General features: G+C 37.6%; 1 protein-coding gene across 2 annotated transcripts in view; it reads left to right on the top strand.

The window, feature by feature from the left end:
- Window positions 1–21,761, top strand: part of PDS5A (PDS5 cohesin associated factor A) — a 156,322-nt gene that overhangs the window by 99,062 nt on the left and 35,499 nt on the right. For both annotated transcript variants that reach the window (XM_064366510.1, XM_064366508.1), the window contains exons 20-26: window positions 1,156–1,279; window positions 2,434–2,592; window positions 6,551–6,619; window positions 9,677–9,813; window positions 12,571–12,694; window positions 12,972–13,176; window positions 14,038–14,152. In XM_064366510.1, coding sequence (XP_064222580.1) covers window positions 1,156–1,279; window positions 2,434–2,592; window positions 6,551–6,619; window positions 9,677–9,813; window positions 12,571–12,694; window positions 12,972–13,176; window positions 14,038–14,152 — 933 coding nt within the window. The remainder of the gene's footprint in view (window positions 1–1,155; window positions 1,280–2,433; window positions 2,593–6,550; window positions 6,620–9,676; window positions 9,814–12,570; window positions 12,695–12,971; window positions 13,177–14,037; window positions 14,153–21,761) is intronic.

Genomic DNA, 21,761 nt, shown 5'->3' with positions numbered 1-21,761 from the left:
TGTCTAGCCTTTCATTATCATAAGACGGCATTGTCACCCTTGCATTTGATACCACTACCTTTATAATTTATAAAATAGGCTCTTGTAACATTAAATATATGACACATATATATATATAAAACGTTAAATATCTTTCTTTAAATGTTTATTTCACTTTATCAATTTTCCTGATTATAAAAATACTTGTATTCATTGTAGCAAACTGAAACTAGAAAAAATATAATGAAATAGTCACCAGTAATATTTTCTATGTATATTTTTTATGAATGTTCATCTACTAGATGTTTGTCTATTTTTTGTAGGTTCATATAAGCACGCTGTTTTCTTCATTCTACCTAATGAATTTTTTCTGTCATCAGCATTTAATTTTTGAAGACTGTTACATGTTTTTTCATCTCATCCTAACAGAAGACTGTTTTAGTTTACTCTTCATTGTCAGTGTAGAAGTTAAGTGTATGGATTTGGAAAGAAATGCTAATTTTCAAATCCCAACTCTCAGTTTCCTAGCTTCATCTCAGGAGGCTTAAATAACATCTTTGTACTTTAGTTTTTCTCATCTGTGTAACGACTGTAATAGTCTTCTATAGGTGGGTGTGAACATTAGTTGAATTAATCCATATGTAAATACCTAGAATGATGTCTGGCACATAATGGTTAGATATTTTTATTGCCATTCTGCTGATATATATGTATCTGTATCTTTGCATACTTTATTTCACTAGTATCATTTCAGCTGTTTAATACCTCTTGGCCTGTTGCTACTCTCTTTCCATAGCTACTTTGAAATAACTGAAGGGGATTATAAAAGGGAATTTAAAAAATTAGCAATATCTTACTTAGAAGGTAAATGTAAAAACATGTCATGGGGTAAGCTTTAGATGATGAATTCAGGGTTGCTTGTTATTTTGAATATTTGTGAAATAGCTTTAAAATAAAAATTGTCTCCTGAAGTAGGCTTTTTCTTGAGGCATTGTATTTCTTGGTTGTACTTGGGGATAGAGAGAGAGCTTTTTTAAGTCTTTCTTTAGTTCAGATAATTTTTAAGAGAGGCTTCTCTGCCAGCATCCATCTATATAGGGGAAGTGGAAGTCAACCAAAGGAATACTTGTTGTTTTATGGCTTTAAGAAAAAAAAAAACTATATTATTTTTTGCAGGACCTTAATTCCCATTTTACATCAAAAAGCAAAGAGGGGTACTCCACACCAAGCAAAACAGGCTGTGCACTGTATACACGCCATATTCACAAATAAAGAAGTCCAGCTTGCACAGATTTTTGAGGTATATCTAATACATAGGTTGTGTTTATATTGGTCTTTTATTTTTTAAGCTCTGTAGTTTGATGAAGATGGAAGCTAGATTTTTTTAAGCTGTTTATATGTAGTCCCCTAGAATATAAATTCCTTGGGAGCAAGGATTCTTTCTATTTTATATGGTACTGCATTCCCAGCCTTTAGATTAGATTATATGTTCATGTACTTCATATTGAAGGATGTTTTCTGGTTTTTGTTATTTAGTTTGTTTTTGAGACAAGGTCTGACTTTGTCACCAGTGCTGGAGTACAGTGGTGCACTCTGCTCACTGCAGCCTTGAACTCCTAGGTTCAAGCAGTCCTCCTGCTTCAGCCTCCCAAGTAGCTGAGAGTACAGGCACATGCCATCATGCCCAACTAATTTTTGTATTTTTTATAGAGATGAGGTTTTGCCATGTTGCCCAGGCTGTTCTCAAACTCCTAGACTGAAGTGATTCACCCAAAGCCTTAGCCTTCCAGAGTACTAGGATTACGTACGTGAGCCACTGCACCTGGCTTTATGTGTTTATATTAGAACATTTTACTTAATTTTAGCCTTATTGGCTCAGTGGTGCATTTATTCTCAGAAAGTATTAGTAGATAATTTTGAACAATCCAGTTTGAAGTACCTAAGAACCCTACCTGAAAATTAATCCTGTTTCCCTTTCTTTACATATGATGATTGGCCTCATTTTACTATTAGAAATGTATTCCTAAAAATAAAACAAAAATAAAGCAAAAAATAGAAATGTATTCCTATTATAAGTTGGAGATAGTGTGACCAAAACCCAGTGAACTCTTACTTTATGTGATTTAAGATGATTTAAAATGTTCCCACAGGGTGAGAAATCCACCAATATAGCAAATCTGTTGTTGTAGATTAATCAAAAATAATGCTGATTTGGTGAAGCAAAAAATGTTCTTTTTTTTTTCTTTTACTTGGGTTTTATTTTTTTCTTTTATCTTTTTCTACATTCTTTAAATCTTGCTAAAATTTAGTAGGTGAATTAAGAACCAAGTGTCTAACGTGGTTGAAGTTAGTTATGATCATATTAGAGCAGGTTGGTTTGGGCATGATAAATTCAGTAGAATGTCTAGATATTTATAAAACAAATTGGTAATTTTGTCTCTTTTATTTTTATAGCCACTCAGTAGGAGTCTGAATGCTGATGTGCCAGAACAACTTATAACTCCATTAGTTTCATTGGGCCACATTTCTATGTTAGCTCCAGATCAGTTTGCTTCCCCAATGAAATCTGTAGTGGCAAATTTTATTGTGAAAGATCTGCTAATGAATGACAGGGTAAGTTTCTCATTTAATTAAATTGAGAATCATGAGATTAAGACTATTTATATCTTTGTCACAGAAATACTTCTGTTTCTATGTACTTTTCTTTTTCTTTTAAATTATTCTATATTGGTTCTATTTATTTATTGCTTACTTATTTAAATTCCAAACTACTTCCTGATTTCATGGTAGCTATTACTACTAGAATTTCACACTTAACAAATAAAAATCAGAACATGGGATTTGGGAATCATGAAAGTTAAATATAACTAAAATCTATTGTCCTAACCTTCAAAAGACAGCTTATAATTTTCTGGGATGCTAGAGTTGGTTTTTTTGTTTTGTTTTGTTTATTTGCTTTAGAGACATTCTCACTCTGTGCCCCAGGCTGGAGTGCAGTGGCATGATCTCGGCGTACTGCAACCTCTGCTTCCTGGGTTCAAGCGATTCTCCTGCCTCAGCCTCCTGAGTAGCTGCTATTACAGGCACTTGCCACCACGCCTGGCTAATTTTTGTATTTTTTAGTAGAGATGGAGTTTTGACATGTTGGCCAGGCTGGTATTGAACTTCTGACCTCAGGTGACCCCCCTACCTTGGCCTCTCAAAGTGCTGGGATTACAGTCCTGAGCCACCATACCATGCCTGGCTAGAATTTGTTTTATCAAACATTGTTAGAAATGTAAATGTAAGTGGATTAGCCAGGTGTGGTGGCAGTCACCTATAATCCTAACTACTTGGGAGGCTGAGGCAAGAGAATCACTTGAACCCAGGAAGCAGAGGTCGCATTGAGCCAAGATCACACCATTGCACTCCAGCCTGGACAACAAGAGGGAAACTCTGTCTCAAAAAAAAAAAAAAAAAGTAAGTAGACTTGAATTTGACTAATTTTTAAGACATTACACTGTACTTTTGGTACGAGATTTATTGATGTCTGTGTGCTCTGATTTATTACCTCTGGGTTGGAACGTATTGATTGAAAAGACTTCCCAAATGATTTTGGAAACACATCTTGATTAAGAAGCACTGCTGGCCCGGCATGGTGGCTCACGCCTGTAATGCCATCACTTTGGGAGGCCGAAGCGGGTGGATCACCTGAGATCAGGAGCTCGAGACCAGCCTGGCCAACATGGTGAAACCCCATCCCCACTAAAAATACAAAAAATTATCCAGGAGTGGTGGCAGGTGCCAGTAATCCCAACTACTCGAGAGGCCGAGGCAGGAGAATCGCTTAAATCTAGGAGGCGGAGGTTGCAGTGATCCAAGATGGCACCATTGCACTCCAGCCTGGGCGACAAGAGCAAGACTCTCATCTCAAAAAAAAAAAAAAAAAAAAAAAGAATCACTGTCTTAACAAATGGATCTAAATTAAATCAATTGTTATTCTATGAAGACAAACCATTCTTTACATGCTGGATCATTGTGGAGGACTTACAATTAAGTACTAATTAGCCACAAAGCCAGTTTATCCAAAGTTTATAACTTTCTCTCATGGTTTGGTAGGCTTGAGGCCTCAATATCAGGAACTTAAAGATACCTGCTCATACACCTTTCGTATTTGTACCACCTCCCACTTTTGAATGCAGCAGACAAGAGGAGAGGAACGTGGCCTAAGTCTCATTTCCCACCCCAAATATCCTTGCAGTTTTTACTCTTGATAGATGTGGTTGTCAACAAATGTGAAATTTAACATACATCTTAAATGATAATTGTTGATAGATTGTGTTTTCAGATGGTCTTTTTTTATTGTGATAAAATATACATAATATCAAATATGCCATTTTTAAATGTAAAATTCACTAACATTATAAACAGCCACATTGTCATCTAATCACCACCACCCCATCCATCTCCAGAACTTTTTCATCATCCCAAACAAAACCTCTGTACCCATTAAGCAACAACTCTCTATTCTACTTTCTGACTCGATGACTACCTATTCTACATATCTCTTATCCATGTTGTAGTATGTATCAGAATGTTGTTCCTTTTGTGGCTAAATAGTGTTCTATTGTGTGTATATATCCGATAGTTTCTTTGTCTGTTGATGGACACTTGGGTTGCCAATAGGTAGCTGTTGGCTATTGTGAATAATGCTGATAGGAACATTTATGTTACTGTTCTCTTATCTCTTGGGTATATATGTAGGAATAACATTATTGGGTTACAGTTTCCTTTAAAAAAAAATAGCCATACTAGTGGATATGAAGTGGTATCTCATTGTGGTTTTGATTCGCATTTTCCTAATGAATAATAACATCGAGGATATTTTTTGTGTGCTTATTACTATCTGTAATATCTCCTTTGGAGAGGTGTCTATTAAATTCTTTCACCCACTTCTTTTTTTAAAAAAAAGACATGGTCTCATTCTGTCACCTAGGCTGGGGTGGAGTAGCACAATCTTGGCTTACTGCAACCTCTGCCTCCCAGGCTCAAGTGATACCTCCTGCCTCAGCCTCCCTAGTAGCTGGGACTATAGGCACATGCCACCATGCCTGGCTAATTTTTGTATTTTTAGTAGAGACAGGGTTTCACCATGTCGTCCAGGATGGTCTTGATTTCTTGACCTTGTGATCCACCCTCCTCGGCCTCCCAAAATGCTGGGATTACAGGTGTGAGTCACCTGCGCCCAGCTAATTTTTGTATTTTTTTAAAGACAGAGTTTCGGCATATTGCCCAGGCTGCCTTCATCTGCTTTTAGTTACGTTGCTTCATGTTGAGTTTTAAGAGTTATTTACATTTTCTGTATATTAAAACCTTTGTCAAATATTTACCAGATCCCAGATCATGAAGATTTCCCCATGTGTCATCTTTTCAGAGTTACAGTTTTAGCTCTTGTTCTTGTTTTGTTTTGTTTTGTTTTTTTGTTTTTTTTTTTAAGACAGAGTCTACCTTTGTGGCCCAGGCTGGAGTTCAGTGGCTTGATCTTGGCTCACTGCAACCTCTGCCATCTGGGTTCAAGCGATTCTCCTGCCTCAGCCTCCTATGTAGCTGGGATACAGGTGCATGCCAACATGCCTGGCTAATGTTTTGTATTTTCAGTAGAGATGGGGTTTCACCATGTTGGCCAGGATGGTCTCGATCTCCTGACCTTGTGATCCTCCCACCTTGGCCTCCCAAAGTGCTGGGATTACAGGTGTGAGCCACCATGCCTGGCTGTTTTTACGTCTTGAATTGAGATCTTTGATTCATTCTGAGTTAATTTTTATATATATTAACATCTATTTTTTTGTTTGTTTGGTTTTTTTCTTACAGCTATCCAGGGTGGTGGTGGTGGTGGTTTTTTTCTTACGGATATCCAGGGTGGTGGCGGTGGTGGTGGTGGTGGTGTTTTGAGACAGAGTCTCACTCTGTAGCCCAGCTTGGAGTGCAGTGACACAATCTCGGCTCACTGCAATCTCTGCCTCCCAGGTTCAAGCAATTCAGCCTCAGCCTTCCGAGTACCTAAAACTAGAGCCATACTCCTCCATGCCCAGCTAATTTTTTTTGTATTTTTAGTAGAGACGGATTTCCCCATGTTGGCCAGGCTGGTCTCAAACTCCTGACCTCAAGTGATCGACCTGCCTCAGCCCCCCATAGTGCTGGGATTACAGGTGTGAGCCTCTGTCCCTGGCCAGATATCCAGGTTTTCTAGCACCATTTTTTGAAAAGACTTTTCTTTTCCTAAAGATTGGTCTTGGCACCCATGTCAAAAATGAATTACCATATATGCAAGGGTTTTCTGGGTTCTCTATCCCATTGATCTATATGTCTATCTTTGCCAGTACCAGCCCACACTCTTGATTACTGTAGGTTTTATAGTAAATTTCAAAATTGAGAAGTATGAGGCATCTAACTTTGTTCTTTTCCAAGCTCTGGTTGGTGATCAACATGAAAAACAACACAGAGACTGTGTTGATCAACATGAAAAACTGAATCAGCAAAAGCTTTAATTTTTGTTTCATGCTAGAAGCTAAATTTATTCAATTGTCTATAGTCAACAGGTGAAAAGAATGGAAAACTGTGGTCTCCAGATGAAGAGGTTTCCCCTGAAGTACTAGCAAAGGTAAATTTGTGTAGGTCTTGGTAATCTTCGTATTTTAAAAAGACATATTTGTAGGTATCCTCCTCACCTTTTTAAAATTTAATAAATAGAGGTGGTATCTTGCTGTGCTGCTCAGTTCAGTCTTGAACTCCCCGGCTCAGCTGATCCTAGTACTTCTGCCTCCCAAAGTGCTGGGATTATGGGCTTGAGCCATTGTACCTAACCAGTAGCCTTTTTTTTTATTATTATTAAATGTAATGGTTAATAAGCATTTGTTAAGAAGGTGCTTTATTTTAAAATCCATTGTAAAAGTTGTTTCTTGAAGACATTATTGTTTTCATTGTTTATTATATGTCATTGTCTTCTGCCTGCTAAAACAATCTGAATGAGGCTGTTTTATAGAGAGATTGTTTATAGAATGACGGTGCTCAGAAGCATCTTAAACCCAGCACCACCACCACTATCTATAAGCATATGAATATTAACTTGACAAAGATAGATATTTGTCAAGCTGTGCACTGTGACTCACACCTATAATCCCCCCACTTTGGGAGGCAGAGACAGGAGGATCACTTGATCCTAGGAGTTGGAGACAAACCTGGGCAGTGTCTCTACAAGAAAAATAAAAATAATTTAGTTGGACTGGGCACGGTGGCTCACGTTTGTAATCCCAGCTCTTTGGGAGGCCAAGGCGGGCAGATCACTTAAGGTCAGGAGTTTGAGACCAGCCTGGCCAACATGGTGAAACTCCTTCTCTGCTAAAAATACAAAAATTAGCCAGACATGTTAGTGCATGTCTGTAATCCCAGCTACTTTGGAGGCTGAGGCAGGACAGTCGCTTGAACCTGGGAGGTAGAGGTTGCAGTGAGCCAACATTGCACCACTGCCCTCTAGTCTGGGCAACAGTGAAACTTCATCTAAAATAATAAAAATAATGATAATTTTGCCAGGTGTGTTGGTGCACGCCTGTAGTTCACGTACTCAGGAAACTGAGGCAGGAAGATTGCTTGAGCCCAGGAGGTCAAGGCTACAGTGAGTTGTGATTGTGCCAGCATACTCCAGCCCGGGTGACGGAACAAGACTGTCTAAACAAAACGAAATCAAAATAACGTAGATGATTGTTACTAAATTTGTGACATTTAATAGATATAAAGTAAAGCTCAGTTTAACAGTGGCAGATTTGGGATTTAAAATAAGATTGTGTCATCTTCTTTGATAATCTGTTTTACTTTGTGTTGCTTCGTAGTCATCGTATATTCTATCAATTCATTTTTCCAGGTTGTCAATAAATTTAATGAATAATACTTTGATTTTTTGGTTAGCCCTTTTTTTTTTTTTTTTTTTTTGGATGGAGTCTTATTCTGTCACCCAGGCTCTGGAGTGCAGTGGCACAATCTCGGCTCATTGCAACCTCCACCTCCTGTGTTCAAGCAGTTCTCCTGCCTCAGCCTCCCAAGTAGCTGGGACTACAGGCATGTGCCACTGTGCCCGGCTAATTTTTGTATTTTTAGTATAAAAGGGGGTTCACCATGTTGGCCAGGCTAATCTCCAACTCCTGACCTCAGGTGATTCACCCACCTCGGCCTCCCAAAGAGCTGGGATTACAGGCGTGAGCCACCACACCCAGCCTTTGGCTAGCTCTTTCACGTATATTGCTAACAATCTTTTGACTAGACATCTCCAACTAGTTATGACTACCAATGATTATAGAAACTCCCATTTTTTTGGTCAGAATGTTAAATGAGACTGAATCAGACTTGATGGTTTCTTTAAAGTAGTTTTTCAGTACTACAAAACTTTAAAACTCTGAAGTTATTTTCAGTTACTGCAATCAGTACAATGTTATTGTTTTTTGTTTGTTTGTTTTGAGATGGAGTTTTGCTCTGTCACCCGGGCTGGAATGCAGTGATACACAGTCTCAACTCACTGCAACCTCTGCCTCCTGGGCTCAGGCAATTCTCATGCCTCAGCCTCCTGAGTAGCTGGGACTACTGGTATGTGCCCCCATGCCCGGCTAGGTTTTTTTTTTTTTTTTTTTTTTTTTTTTTTAGTAGAGACGGGGTTTTTTTATTCTAGACAGTGTTTTACGATGTTGACTAGGCTGGTCTCTAATGCCTGACCTCCGGTGATCCACCTGCCTTGGCCTTCCAAAGTGCTGGGATTACAGGCATGAGTCACCATGCCTGGCTTATATACTTTAAATTGTTGTTTTCTCAGTAAGTATTTTCAAATAGTTTCAAAATCTTGGACAAGCATCTAAGTATGAAAACCTAGGCCGGGCGTGGTGGCTCACGCCTGTAATCCCAGCACTTTGGGAGGCCGAGGTGGGTAAATCACCTGAGGTCAGGAGTTCAAGACCAGCCTGGCCATCATGGTGAATCCCCATCTTAAAAAAAAAAAAAAAAGAAAAAAGTTAAAAATAATTTAAAAAATAAAGAAAAGCTAAATTCTGGAGCCAGACTTTTTAGCAAGTTATATGTCATAGCAATGTATCTCAATTGCCTTATCGGTTAGGGAAAAAAAATTTTTTCCTCATAAGAGTTTTTTGGGAGATTAAATAAGTTAATACATGTACAGCTCTAAGAAAAGTGCCTGGCACTGGTTAAGCACAGAGTAAATATTAGTTCTTTTTTTTTTTTTTTTTTTGAGACAGAGTCTTGCTCTGTCACCAGGCTGGAGTGCAGTGGCGCAATCTCGGCTCACTGCAACCTCTGCCTCCTGGGTTAAAGCGATTCTTCCGCCTCAGCCTCCTGAGTAGCTGGAACCACAGGTACATGCCACCATGCCCGGCTATGTTTTGTATTTTTAGTAGAGACGGGGTTTCACCATGTTGGCCAGGATGGTCTAGATCTCTTGACCTCGTGATCCGCCTGCCTCAGCCTCCCAAAGTGCTTGGATTACAGGCATGAGCCACCACGCTCGGCAATATTAGTTCTTATTCTTACTGTTATTATCCCCTTATTTAATAAAATATCTGCTGATGGAGATAAGTAATCTCATTAATCTAGTGTAAAGTAATTTTCCCTTTAATTGGAATTTTAAGTTGCTTTCTTTTTTTAGCATATTAATATTTTATAGGTACAGGCAATTAAACTTCTGGTAAGGTGGCTGTTGGGTATGAAAAACAACCAGTCTAAATCTGCCAATTCAACTCTTCGATTATTATCAGCGATGTTGGTTAGTGAGGGTGACCTGACAGAGCAAAAGAGGATCAGGTGAGATTTTTCTTTTTTTCCAGTTTTCTTAGTGCTGAAATTTTGATATAAATTATATAAGAATTATTTACCTAATGAATACCAAATGGTATAATTACACCTTGTTCTTCTGGATCAAATCTTCTGTACACATTTAGGGTTTTTCTGTCTGATAGTATTGTTATTTTAATAGTGCCAGTATGATTTTCTTCATATGATTACAAATATGTAATCATAATCATTATTGTAATATTACAGTTAGCATCAACATTTGGTTCAATTAAGCAAGTATTTGTTAAATTTTTACTGCATAAAACACTGAAAAGCATTGCGGCAAAAATAGGAAAAGTCCCTGCCTTCAAAGAGCTTCTCTGTATTAAAGTGATTATAAATAAGTGGAGTGACTTGAGTGCCATGAAAGTAATAAAAATTTCAGCGGCAATTCAAAGAAAGGAGAGTTGAAGTCTTCTTGTCGTTCTACAAATTCAGGTGTGTACACATGTATATGCACACGCACAGATGGTTTACATTGTTACACATGTTCACTTTTAATCTGTAAAATTACCATCTCATTTTTAAGATGAAAATGAAAGCTCAATTTTTCGTGATCCTGGTTTCTTTCAAATTCTTGATTAGTAGGGGCCAAGAGTACCAGCATAGATAACTAAAGAATTCTACATATGATGCATTCCTTTTTTAAAATTTGTGGTAGAGGACAGAGGTTTAATCATTCCTTTATGAGGCTGAGCACAGTGGCTCACGCCTGTAATCCTAGCCCTTTGGTTGGCCAAGGCAGGTGGATCAATTGAAGTCGTGTTGAAACCCTGTCTCTACTAAAGATAAAAAAATTAGCTAGGTGTGGTAGCACATGCCTATAATCCCAGCTACTGGTGAGGCTGAGGCATGAAAATAGCTTGAACCCAGAGGTCGAGGTTGCAGTGCACCAAGATCATGCCACTGCACTCCAATCTGGGCTAGATATGTAGTACTGCTATGCAATTAATTTTTTAAAAAATGATTATAATTAGAAATGAGATCTCACTGTGTAGCTCAGGCTAGCTGGGCTCAAGCAATCCTTCTGCCTCAGCCTCCTGAATAGTAGGACTATAGGTGTGCACCACCATGCCCTATTTTTATCCTCGAATAAGTGAAGGGCAGCCTTTTATAATACACTGATTACAGCTGAGTTAGGGATAATGAAAGCTTTAAATTGGGGTAATTATGTACTATATATGGCAAACAATGAGCTCTTACAAGTCAGTGATACCTAGGCAGAAGATAGGTATAATAATGAGGCATAATAATGAGCTCTTAAAACTCAATGATACCTAGGCAGGACCCCCAGTAGAGATGAAGACTAGCTATTATCAGTTTACTTTTAAAAGTTTAACATCACTAAATGCAGTCAATACAATTTAAACTTAAGCAATGCCTCTTTTGCCTTACAAATCAGAAAAAAAAAATTTTTTTAAGCAGTCATTCCTCAGTATGATCAGGGAAATGGGTTTCTTCATTATCCCTGTGAGTATAAATTGGCTTGCCTCTGGCATTTTCCGTCTAGATCCTCAAAAATGTTATCCTTGACTCTTTATTTTTACACTCGTAATTCATGTGTGGAAAAGAACCATATGAAAGCATATATACAAGCATGTTCCTCCAGCATTATTTTCCATCACAAAAAAATAGGGGAATGGTTAACCATGGAATGAACACCCATTAGATCCTAATTGGATATCATATAATATTACCTTTTCTAAGCCTCAATTTCTTCCGGAGTGAAAATTAATTGAGATAAAGCCTGTAAACTTTTACCTGGCACAGAGTAAGCACTCAAATAATAGCTGTTACTTTCATTCCTGAATGAATGTCATAGAAGCTATCTGAGGCTCCCTCCTTGTTACCAGTACTCATTTTAACAATCCTGTTGTCCAAGAGTACCAGATTTTCTCCTCTCTATGCTTAGCAGTAATCCCAGTGGGTTCAGACTAGCTTTCTGCATTTCATAAAACCGTCACAATAAATATGAAAGCCATGCTATGTTCCACATAGAAGTCAAAGTAGAAAGACTCCCCTGCCACCCCATTTATTACCACATTTTACCACATAAATAATAAGAATACACAGTGTGGGGGTGGGAATGCCAAGGCCTCAGAGGTTCCATTTTGAAAACTTGATTCTGCAAAAGGAGGTCAGCACCAGGAACTAGTACCTAAGACAGACACTGGCTCTTATATTTCATATCCTTTGCTTCAGGTATTTGTCTGATACTTCCCTCTTAACTGCAGCCCTGCCATTTCAGCAGACATTAAGCTAGATTCCTGTTATGTGTGTATATTCAGGACATAGATTTTAAATAGTTGTAGGTGATTTTTTTTATTTTTTTAAATCAAGTTTTCTACAATCAATATGTATGTATTCCTCTTAAAATGAGGGATAGAGCTCCTGATGTAAAGAGTTCTTCCTGTCCTTTCAATTACTATGGTTGCATGAATAAGCAGAGTTGTTTGGTTGTGGTGAAGTATCTAAGCTTGAGCTTGTTAGAAATGAAAGTAGGTAAATTTGTAATCAAAAAGTCACAATGATTTGGTTTGATTGTGGAAGTCACAATCCCCTGTGTTCATGGTTAGTGGACTCAAAATAGCTTTCCCATAGGTGTACATTATGTCATTTTAAGCATAAATTATCCTCTAAGGACCTTACATTCAAAAAGGGACAAAAGCATCTTTATGAATGATAATGGTTATAGAAAATGTTTATTTCTTTTTTGTTTGTTTATAGTAAATCTGATATGTCTCGCTTGCGATTAGCTGCTGGTAGTGCCATAATGAAGCTTGCTCAGGAACCTTGTTACCATGAAATTATTACCCCAGAACAGTTTCAGCTCTGTGCACTTGTTATTAATGTAAGTAACCATCTTATTTTTGTCAATTACTTGTCTTCAAAGTTGAATACATTTACTTTCTGGATACAAATTCATTTATTATGTGAATATATGTACAAAAGGAACTATTATTATTACCTGTTAAACTGTCTTTAAATCATTACAATTATTACATTATTTATTCCCCTCATGTAATTATTTTTTTTAATTGGAGAAGACATTAAAAATAGTTAAACTGCTGGGGTTTTTTTTTTTTTAATAAATGTTTACCAATTTAAGTATTTTTGTGCTGCTGTAGGATGAGTGTTACCAAGTAAGGCAGATATTTGCTCAGAAGCTGCATAAGGCACTTGTGAAGTTACTGCTCCCATTGGAGTATATGGCAATCTTTGCCTTGTGTGCCAAAGATCCTGTGAAGGAGAGAAGAGCACATGCACGACAGTGTTTGCTAAAAAATATCAGTATACGCAGGGAGTACATTAAACAGAACCCTATGGCTACTGGTAAGCAACTGAAAGTTCTCTGTGTGCAAATATATTTTGTCAATGTATCAGTTTTTCGGGTTTTTTTTTTCTGTCATGTGTTTCTATTATAGTTTATAATACAACTGGGAGTTTTATAGAATGCTGTCATTATAGTTATGATGTACTTAAAAAGTGAACTCCTCATGAGTCCTGTTTATATACTGCATTAACTCCTGGTTAACTGCATTTTTTTTCTCTGGGATCAGCAGTGTGGTTTGATTTGAACATATTGCTCAGCAGTCAGACTAAATAATTTTTTCCTAGCTTTCTCAGGTACCTATTGGTTTGTTGGTTTTTGGGTTTTGTTTGTTTATTTGTTGCCTAGGCTGCAGTGCCGTGGTGCAGTCTTGACTCACTGCAACCTCTGCCTCCCGGGTTCAAGTGATTCTCCTGCCTCAGCCTCCTGAATAGCTGGGATTACAGGCACCTGCCACCACGCCTGCCTAAATTTTTGTATTTTCAGTAGAGACTGGGTTTCAACATGTTGGCCAGGCTGGCCTCGAACTCCTGACCTTGTGATCTGTCCTCCTCAGCCTCCCAAAGTGCTGGGATTACAGGCATGAATCACCACACCTGGCCAGGACCTATTGTTCAGTAGGTTTAATATCTGATACCTTTGACTTTAATATCTTTCAAAAGTGAAATATAACTGCATACCAGGTACCAGAGAAAGAAATTAAAAAGAAAAGTAAAGTGTAAAGTATTTTAGTATCCAGGTATCATGTTGTGCCTAATTTAGAAATAACTGAGGGACAAAATGGAAACTTAAGTAGTTAAACTCAATCCACTAAGGCATTTCATAAAGATTGTTTTTAATATTAAATCATGTTTTCACTTCAGAGAAATTATTATCACTGTTGCCTGAATATGTAGTTCCATACATGATTCACCTGCTAGCCCATGATCCAGATTTTACAAGATCACAAGATGTTGATCAGCTTCGTGATATCAAAGAGTAAGTCTTGTTTTTCAAGAATTCTAAAAATTACGTTTAGTTTTCAAAAAATGGTAAATTTTTTTACTGTTATTTCCATTGGAATTAGAATCTCCTTATGGTTTTATTCATTTATTATAAATTGCCAGTTTTATCTTTCAAAAATTTTTCCATCTACGAGGTTTTGGTTCATTTTCTGTTTGTTTGCAGCTAGTTAAGCTATCTAAGTCTTTGAAATAGGTTAGTTTGGTTATCTTAGTTATTATATTTGATTTTTACTGTTTATATTGAGATGAATTATAATAAGGGAAGAGCACTGAAATGTGAAATGATTGGAGTTGGAACTGAAAACAGTGGAACATTTTTCATTCTTCATTCTGTCTAGCATGCAATACATTTGAGCATCTTTAAAAAGTTTACTGATACATAACTGTACATATTTGTGAGGTACACATAATATTTTGGTACATACATACAATGTGTAATGAGAAAATCAGAGTAATTAAAATAACCATCCCCTCCTGAGCCCAGGCATCGGAGCTGCAGTGGCCTATGATCAAGGCAGTGTACTTCAGCCTGGGTGACAGAGCAAGACCCTATCACTAAAAAATTATTACAATAAAATTTTTAAAATACACATAAGTTATTGTTAACTATAGTGCTATCATGTCAGAATTGATTCCTTCTATCAATTTTTGTCCTTATTTTAGCACTACTGTACTATCAAATGTCAGAATTTATTCCTTCTATTTTTGTACTTATTAACCAGTCTGGGTTTTTTTTTTATTTTTTGGGTTTTTTTTGTTTTTTTTGTTTTTTTTTTTTTTGAGATGGAATCTTGCTCTGTCGCCCAAGCTCAGAGGTTGCTTGTCTCACTGCATCCTCTGCCTTCTGGGTTCAAGTGATCTCCTACCTCAGCCTTCCAAGTAGCTGGGACAACAGGTGCCTGCCACCATGTCCGGCTAATTTTTTTTTTTTTCTTTTGTATTTTTGATAGAGATGGGGTTCCACCATGTTGACCAGGCTGGTCTCCCGACCTCGTGATTCACCTGCCTTGGCCTCCCAGACTCCTGAGATTACAGAAATGAACCACTGCACCCGACCAACCAGTCTCTGTTTATCCTCTCTTCCCTTCTATGCTTGACAGTCTCTGGTAGCCACCCATCTACTCTCTGCCTGTATAAGATCTGCATTTTAATTTTTTTAAATGAGACAAGGTCTTCCTCTATCACTCAGGCTGGATTGCAGTGGTGTGATCAGGGCTTATTGTACCTCAACCTCTTGGGATAAAGCAATCTCCCACCTTAGCTTCCTGAGTAGAAGGGACTACAGGCATGTGCCACCATGCCCAGCTAATTTTAATATTTTTTGTAGAGCTGGTGTCTCACTGTGTTGCCCAGGCTGGTCTCAAACTCCTGGACTCAAGCGACCCTCCTGCCTCAGCCTCCTAAAGTGCTATGATTATAGGTGTGAGCCACTGTGCCTGGCCTTCACTCTTATAGTGCCCACGAGTGAGGTCATGTGATATTTGTCTCTGTGCTTGACTTATTTCACTGAACCTGAGATGACTTCAAGTTCTGTTCGTTGCTGAAAATGACAGAATTTCATTCTTTTGGAGGGGGGAGTGTGGGGATGGAGTCTCCCCTGTCACCCAGGCTGGAGTGCAATGGCGCAATCTTGGCTCACTGCAACCTCCGCCTCCTGGGTTCACACGATTCTCCTGCCTCAGTCTCCCGAGTAGCTGAGATTACAGGCGCAAAGCGCACACCAGCACACCCAACTAATTATTTGTATTTTTAGTAGAGACAAGGTTTCACTGTGTTGTCCAGATTGGTCTCAAACTCCTGACCTCGTGACCCGCCCATCTCGGCCTCCCAAAATGGTGGGATTACGGGTGTGAGCCACCATTCCCTGCCAAATTTCATTCTTTTTTATGGATGAATAATTTTTCATTGTGTGTATGTATTCAAGTTTCCTAATTAATTTATCTGTTGAGGGACACTTAGGTTGATTCCAGTATCTTGGTTCTTGTGAATAGTGCTACAGTAAACATGGAAATGCATCTGTCTCTTAGATGTACTAATTTCCTTTCTTTTTTTTACGTTTTTGAGACAGAGTTTTACCCTGTCACCAGACTGGAATGCAGTGGCGTTATCTCAGCTCACTGTAACCTCTGCCTCCCCACTTCAAGCAATTCTCATGCCTCAGCCTCCCAAGTAGTTGAGGCTACAGGCGTGTACCACCACGTCCAGCTAATTTTTGTATTTTTAGTAGAGACTGGTTTTTGCCATGTTAGCCAAGCTGGCCTCCAGCTCCTGGCCTCTAGTGATCTACCTGCCTGGGCCTCCCAAAGTGCTGGGATTACAGGCCTGAGCCACCGTACTGGCAAGATGTACTGAATTCCTTTATTTTGGATATGTATCCAGCAGTGGGATTGCTGGAATATATGGTAGATCTGTTTTTGGTTTTGTTTTATGGTTTTGTTGTTTTTTATTTTTTTTGAGGAACTTCCTTTCTTTTTTTTTTTTTTGAATATAGAGATAGAGTCTTGTTGTGTTGCCCAAGCTGGTCTTGAACTCCTGAGCTTAAGCTGTCCTCTGACCTCGGTCTCCCAAACTGCTAGGATCACAGCCATGAGCCACTACACCCAGCCTGAGGAACCATCATACTGTTTTCCGTAGTAGCTTCAGCAGGGCGTCCCCACTAACTGGAGCACTGAATAATCACCAAAATCCAACCACAATCAGTGTCCTGCTCTTTTCATCCCAGGTAGTTCAGCCCATCTAGTACTCCCAGTGGTTCTCATGGGACAGGACTGGAGTGTCCTTCCCAGACCTGCGGAGAGCTCAGAGTTCCACCTCCAGTTCCCTCCTCTCATCTCAGAAACCACCAGTCTAGGGAAATTGTGTGCAAGTGGTGTTCTGACAGTTTAGGAGACCAGGGTGGTACAGCCTGAAATTGAACTGTTTCTCTTACCATTGGTGGCTTTGCTCAGTTCTTCTCCCCCTATTTCTGGTGCATTAAAGATGGTATTCTTGTCTTAAATATTTTCTAGATGTTCTCTCATCTTGCTGAAATCATTTCCACTTTTATATATCTTTAAACATCATTTTTAAATTACCATGTAAATTGAAGTTCCAAATAATGTTTTTCACGGTGCATATGGTGGCTCTCACCTTGTAATCCCAACTACTTGGAAGGCTGAGATGGAAGGATTGCTGGAGCCCAGGAGTCGAAGGCTGCGGTGAGCTGTGATTTGGCTACTGCATTCCAGCCTTGGTGACAGAGGAAACCCAGTCTGTTTTTTTGTTTGTTTGTTTAAGTTTTTCAAAATGTAGTTACATGACTTTATGGAAATTAGGAAGTTACTGTGGCAGAAACAGTTTTTTTGTTAATTGTGGTAAATATATATAGCAAAATTTGTAGTTTTTTTTTTTAACCACTTTTAATCATACAGTTAAGTGGAGAAATGTCTAGTGACTTTGCCCTTTTATTAATTGGATTGTCTTTTTGTTATTGAGTTGTAAGAGTTCTTTATATATTTGGGTGCTTGTCTCTTATCAGGTGTATAATTTAAATTCTTGATAGTATCCTTTGATGCATGAAAGTTTTGTTTTTGTTTTTCTCCAGTCTGAGGTTCAATTCAGGTACAAGAAAGATTTTACTTTAATGAAGCCCAGTGTATTTTTTCTTTTGTTGCCTATACAGGACTTTTGTTGTCATAATTAAGGAACCAAATCCAAGTTCATAAAATTTTTTTACTGTATTTTTGGCCAGGCACAGTGGCTCATGCATGTAATCCCATCACTTTGGGAGGCTGAGGTAGGTGGATCAGCTGAGGTCAGGAGTTCGAGACCAGCGTGCCCAACATGGCGAAATCCCATCTCTTACTAAAAATACAAAAAATTAGCCTGGCATGGTGACAGGCACCTATAGTCCCAGCTACTTGGGAGGCTGAGTCAGGAGAATAGCTTGAACCTGGAAGGCCAAGGTTGCTCCATTGCACTTTAGCCTGGGAAATAAGAGAAAAACTCTGTCTTTGAAAAAGAAAATTTTACTGCATTTTCTTCCAAGACATAATTATAGTTTTAGCTCTATATTTAAGATCTTTGATCCATTGTAAATTAATTGTTGCATAAGGTAAACATGCAGATTTATTATTTTGCTTGTGAATATCCAATTTTTCCAGTACCATTTGTTAAAGAGACTGTTCTTTCCCCAAAGATTAGTTTTGGCACCCTTGTCTGATATCAACTGACTATATATGCAAGGGCTTACTTCTGGACTCAATCTTATTTAATTTTTCTATATGTCTGACCTTATACCATGTAACTTTCATTATGATAACTTTATAATAAGTTTCAGAATTGGGGAGTCTGATTCCTGTTCTTTTTCAAGATTTTGGCTTTTGATATTTCCTATGAATTTTAGGTTGCATTTATCTTTATTTCTTTTTTTTTTTATTTTTTTTATTTTGAGACAGAGTCTCACACTGTTGCCCAGGCTGTAGTGCAGTGACACAATCTCTGCCTCCTGGGTTCAAACAATTCTCCTGCCTCCGCCTCTCATGTAGCTCGGACTACAGATGTGCACCACCATGCCCGGCTACTTTTTTTGTATTTTTAATAGAGACGAGGTTTCACCATGTTGGCCAGGATGGTCTCGATCTCCTGACCTCATGATCCACCTGCCTTGGCTTTCCAAAGTGCTGGGATTACAGATGTGAGCCACTGTGCCCAGCCACATTTATCTATATTTCTAAAAAATTCCATTATACTTTTGATAGGGATGGCATTAAATCTTTTTATTGCCTTGGGTGGTATTGTTATCTTACCAGTATTAAGTCTTCTACTCCATTAGCACAGGATGTCTTTGCATTTATTTAGGCCTTTAATTTTTTTTTCCACACTGTTCACTAGTTTTCTGGGTACAGGTCTTTGTCTTCCTTGGTTAAATTTATTTCTAAACATTTTATTCTTGGCCAGGCATGGTGGCTTACACCTGTAATCCCAGCAACTTTGGGAGGCCAGGGCAGGAGGATCACTTTGGCTTAGGAGCTAGACCAGCCTTGGAGCATAGTGAGACTCTGTCTCTGTTTTTTAAAATTAAAAAGAAAATGGGTTATTGTTGCCTCCAAGTATTATTAAGGCACTCTCTATTTCTCCCTTCAGTTCTGTCCATTTTTGCTTCATAGATTTGGGGATTTTGTTTGTTTTGTATATATTTATTATAGTCATATTTTCTTGCTGGATTGACCTTTTATCAGTATAGTCCTTGGGGTCTCTTGTAACCTTTTTGACTTTAAATCTATTTATCTAACAGATAGCCATTCATCTCTCTTATGGTTACTGTTACATGAACTATCTTACATCCTTTTACATTAAAAGTAGTTACTGATAAGGAGTTTGGTTTGGTAAATAGCTGTATATTTTCTGCATGTCTTACTTGTTTTTTGTGGAATTCTTCCCATTTTTTCTCTTTCTTTTGTATTTGGTTGTTTTTTTTTGTGGCAGACCTTTTGATTTCTTCTTTTTTGTAAAATTTTTAGATCTTTCATTAAGTTTTAGATCACAGCTGACATCTCACACTTATAACAACCCAGTTTAAATAATACCGAATTTGTTTCAATAGCATACGGACGTATTGCTCTTCTGTATCTGTATTTTCTCTCCCTTTATTTTTTATTTTCACAAATCACATCTTTATAGACTATTTTCCCATTTACTTAGATTTACAGTTACTGTTTTATGCATTTTCCTTTTAAATCATGTATAAAAAAATGAGTTATGAGCCAAAGTACAGTAATACTGGCTTTTAAATGTACCTATATGGTTACTTTTACCACATTTACCAGATTTATTTATTTCTTCTTATGGCTTTAAATTACTATCTAGTGTCCTTTCATTTTAGCCTGATGGACTCACTTTAGCATTTCTCGTAAGACAGGTCTACTAATGACAAACTCCCTTTGCTCTTGTTTATTTGGAAATGTTTTAATTTTGTCTTTATCCTTGGACAAAGGCAAATCTTATATAGGATATAAGATTCTTGGTTGACCAGTTGTTGGGGTTTTTGTTTTTTTGTTTGCTTGTGTTTTTAGAACTTGAAGATGTCATCCACTGCCTCTTGGCCATAATGGTTTCTGATGAGAAATCAGCTGTTATTCTTCTTAAGGATCCTTTTACATGAGTCATTTCCTTGGCTGCTTTCAGGAGACCTTTATCTCCTTATCAGATGTTCAACCATTTGACTCTAATGTGTCCCAGTGTGGGTCTCAGATTTCATCATGCTTGGAGATCATTGATTTTCTTGGATGTATAAATTCACATCTTTTATAAAATTTGCAAGTTTTTGACCATTATTTCTTCAAATATTTTTTCTGTCACTTTCTGTCTTTCCATTTGGGAATTCCAGGATGTATATGTTAGTATTTCTGATTGTGTCTTGCAGGTTCATTAGATTCAGTTTTTCTTCATTCTCTTTTCTTTCTGTTCAGACTGAATGTTTCCAATTGCCTTATCTATAGGTTTGCTGAATCTTTTTTCTGCCTCCTGTAATCTGCCATTGAATACCCCTAGAGTGAATGTTAAATTTCAGCTGTTAACACTTTTCTGTCCTGGAATTCCTGCTTGGTTCCTTTTAATTATTTCTATCTCTTTATCAGTATTCTGTACTTGTTCATACATATAATTATCTTTATTTCTTTTATCTCATAGAGCATATTTAAGACAGTTGATTTAATGTCTTTGACAAGTAAGTCTAAAAATCTGGTCCTCCTCAGGGTTGATTTCTGATTCTTTCTTCTCCCCTGTGAATTAGTCATATTTTTCTGATTCTTTATGTGATTTGTAGTTTTTTGTTAGGAACTGGACATTTTAAGTACTCTAATGTGATAACTAAAAATCTGATTTTTCCTCTCTTTCTAAATTCTTGTAGGACGCAGTCCGCCATTCTGACATTTCCAAACTACTTTCACAAAGTCTATATTCCTTGTTTTGTGTAGGCCTTGAAGTTATGGTTCTGTTATCTTTGTGGTCAGCCTGTGACCTAACATAGATTCCCTCCACTGTTGAGATTCATTTCCTCTCCCTCATCAAATCAGGTGTTTACCCCCTGGTTGCTGGGTCTCATGAGGTTCCAGAGTTCTGCACAGGTGATTATGATTGGTTTTTTCCAGCTTAACAGTTGTTTATTGTTGCAGTTGATCTCTGAAATTTCTTACTCTGCCATTTTTCTGACAGTAATAATTTATTTGAATTTGAAAAATTTTATTTAAATATAAGTACGATTAATACTTTAATGTTTAATAATTACCTTTCTCCTTTGATATTCAGTAAGAAAAAATTGAAAATGAATTCATTAAGAAGAAAATAATTATTCATAATTATACCCCCTAAAAGCCCTTCATTGTTATTAACAGTTTGGTCTGTATCTTTCAACACTTTTTATTCTTCATATGTTCATACCTCCTTAACAAATACTTATGAATATTTTCAATGTGCCAGGTGTGCTAGGTTCTTGGGCTGTGAGGTGACATAATATGAATATCATATATATTCCCTTAAGGTTCACAATATAATGGAAGATGAAGAAAGATAAAGAGGTGGTTACAATATCGTATGTGATATGT

Source organism: Aotus nancymaae, unplaced genomic scaffold (assembly GCF_030222135.1).
Source record: "Aotus nancymaae isolate 86718 unplaced genomic scaffold, 86718_ANA_hifiasm-v0.15.2.pri h1tg000006l, whole genome shotgun sequence".
Lineage (NCBI taxonomy): Eukaryota > Metazoa > Chordata > Mammalia > Primates > Aotidae > Aotus > Aotus nancymaae.
The sequence above is the reverse complement of the archived record's forward strand: the minus strand, read 5'-3'. Positions and strand labels throughout refer to the sequence as shown.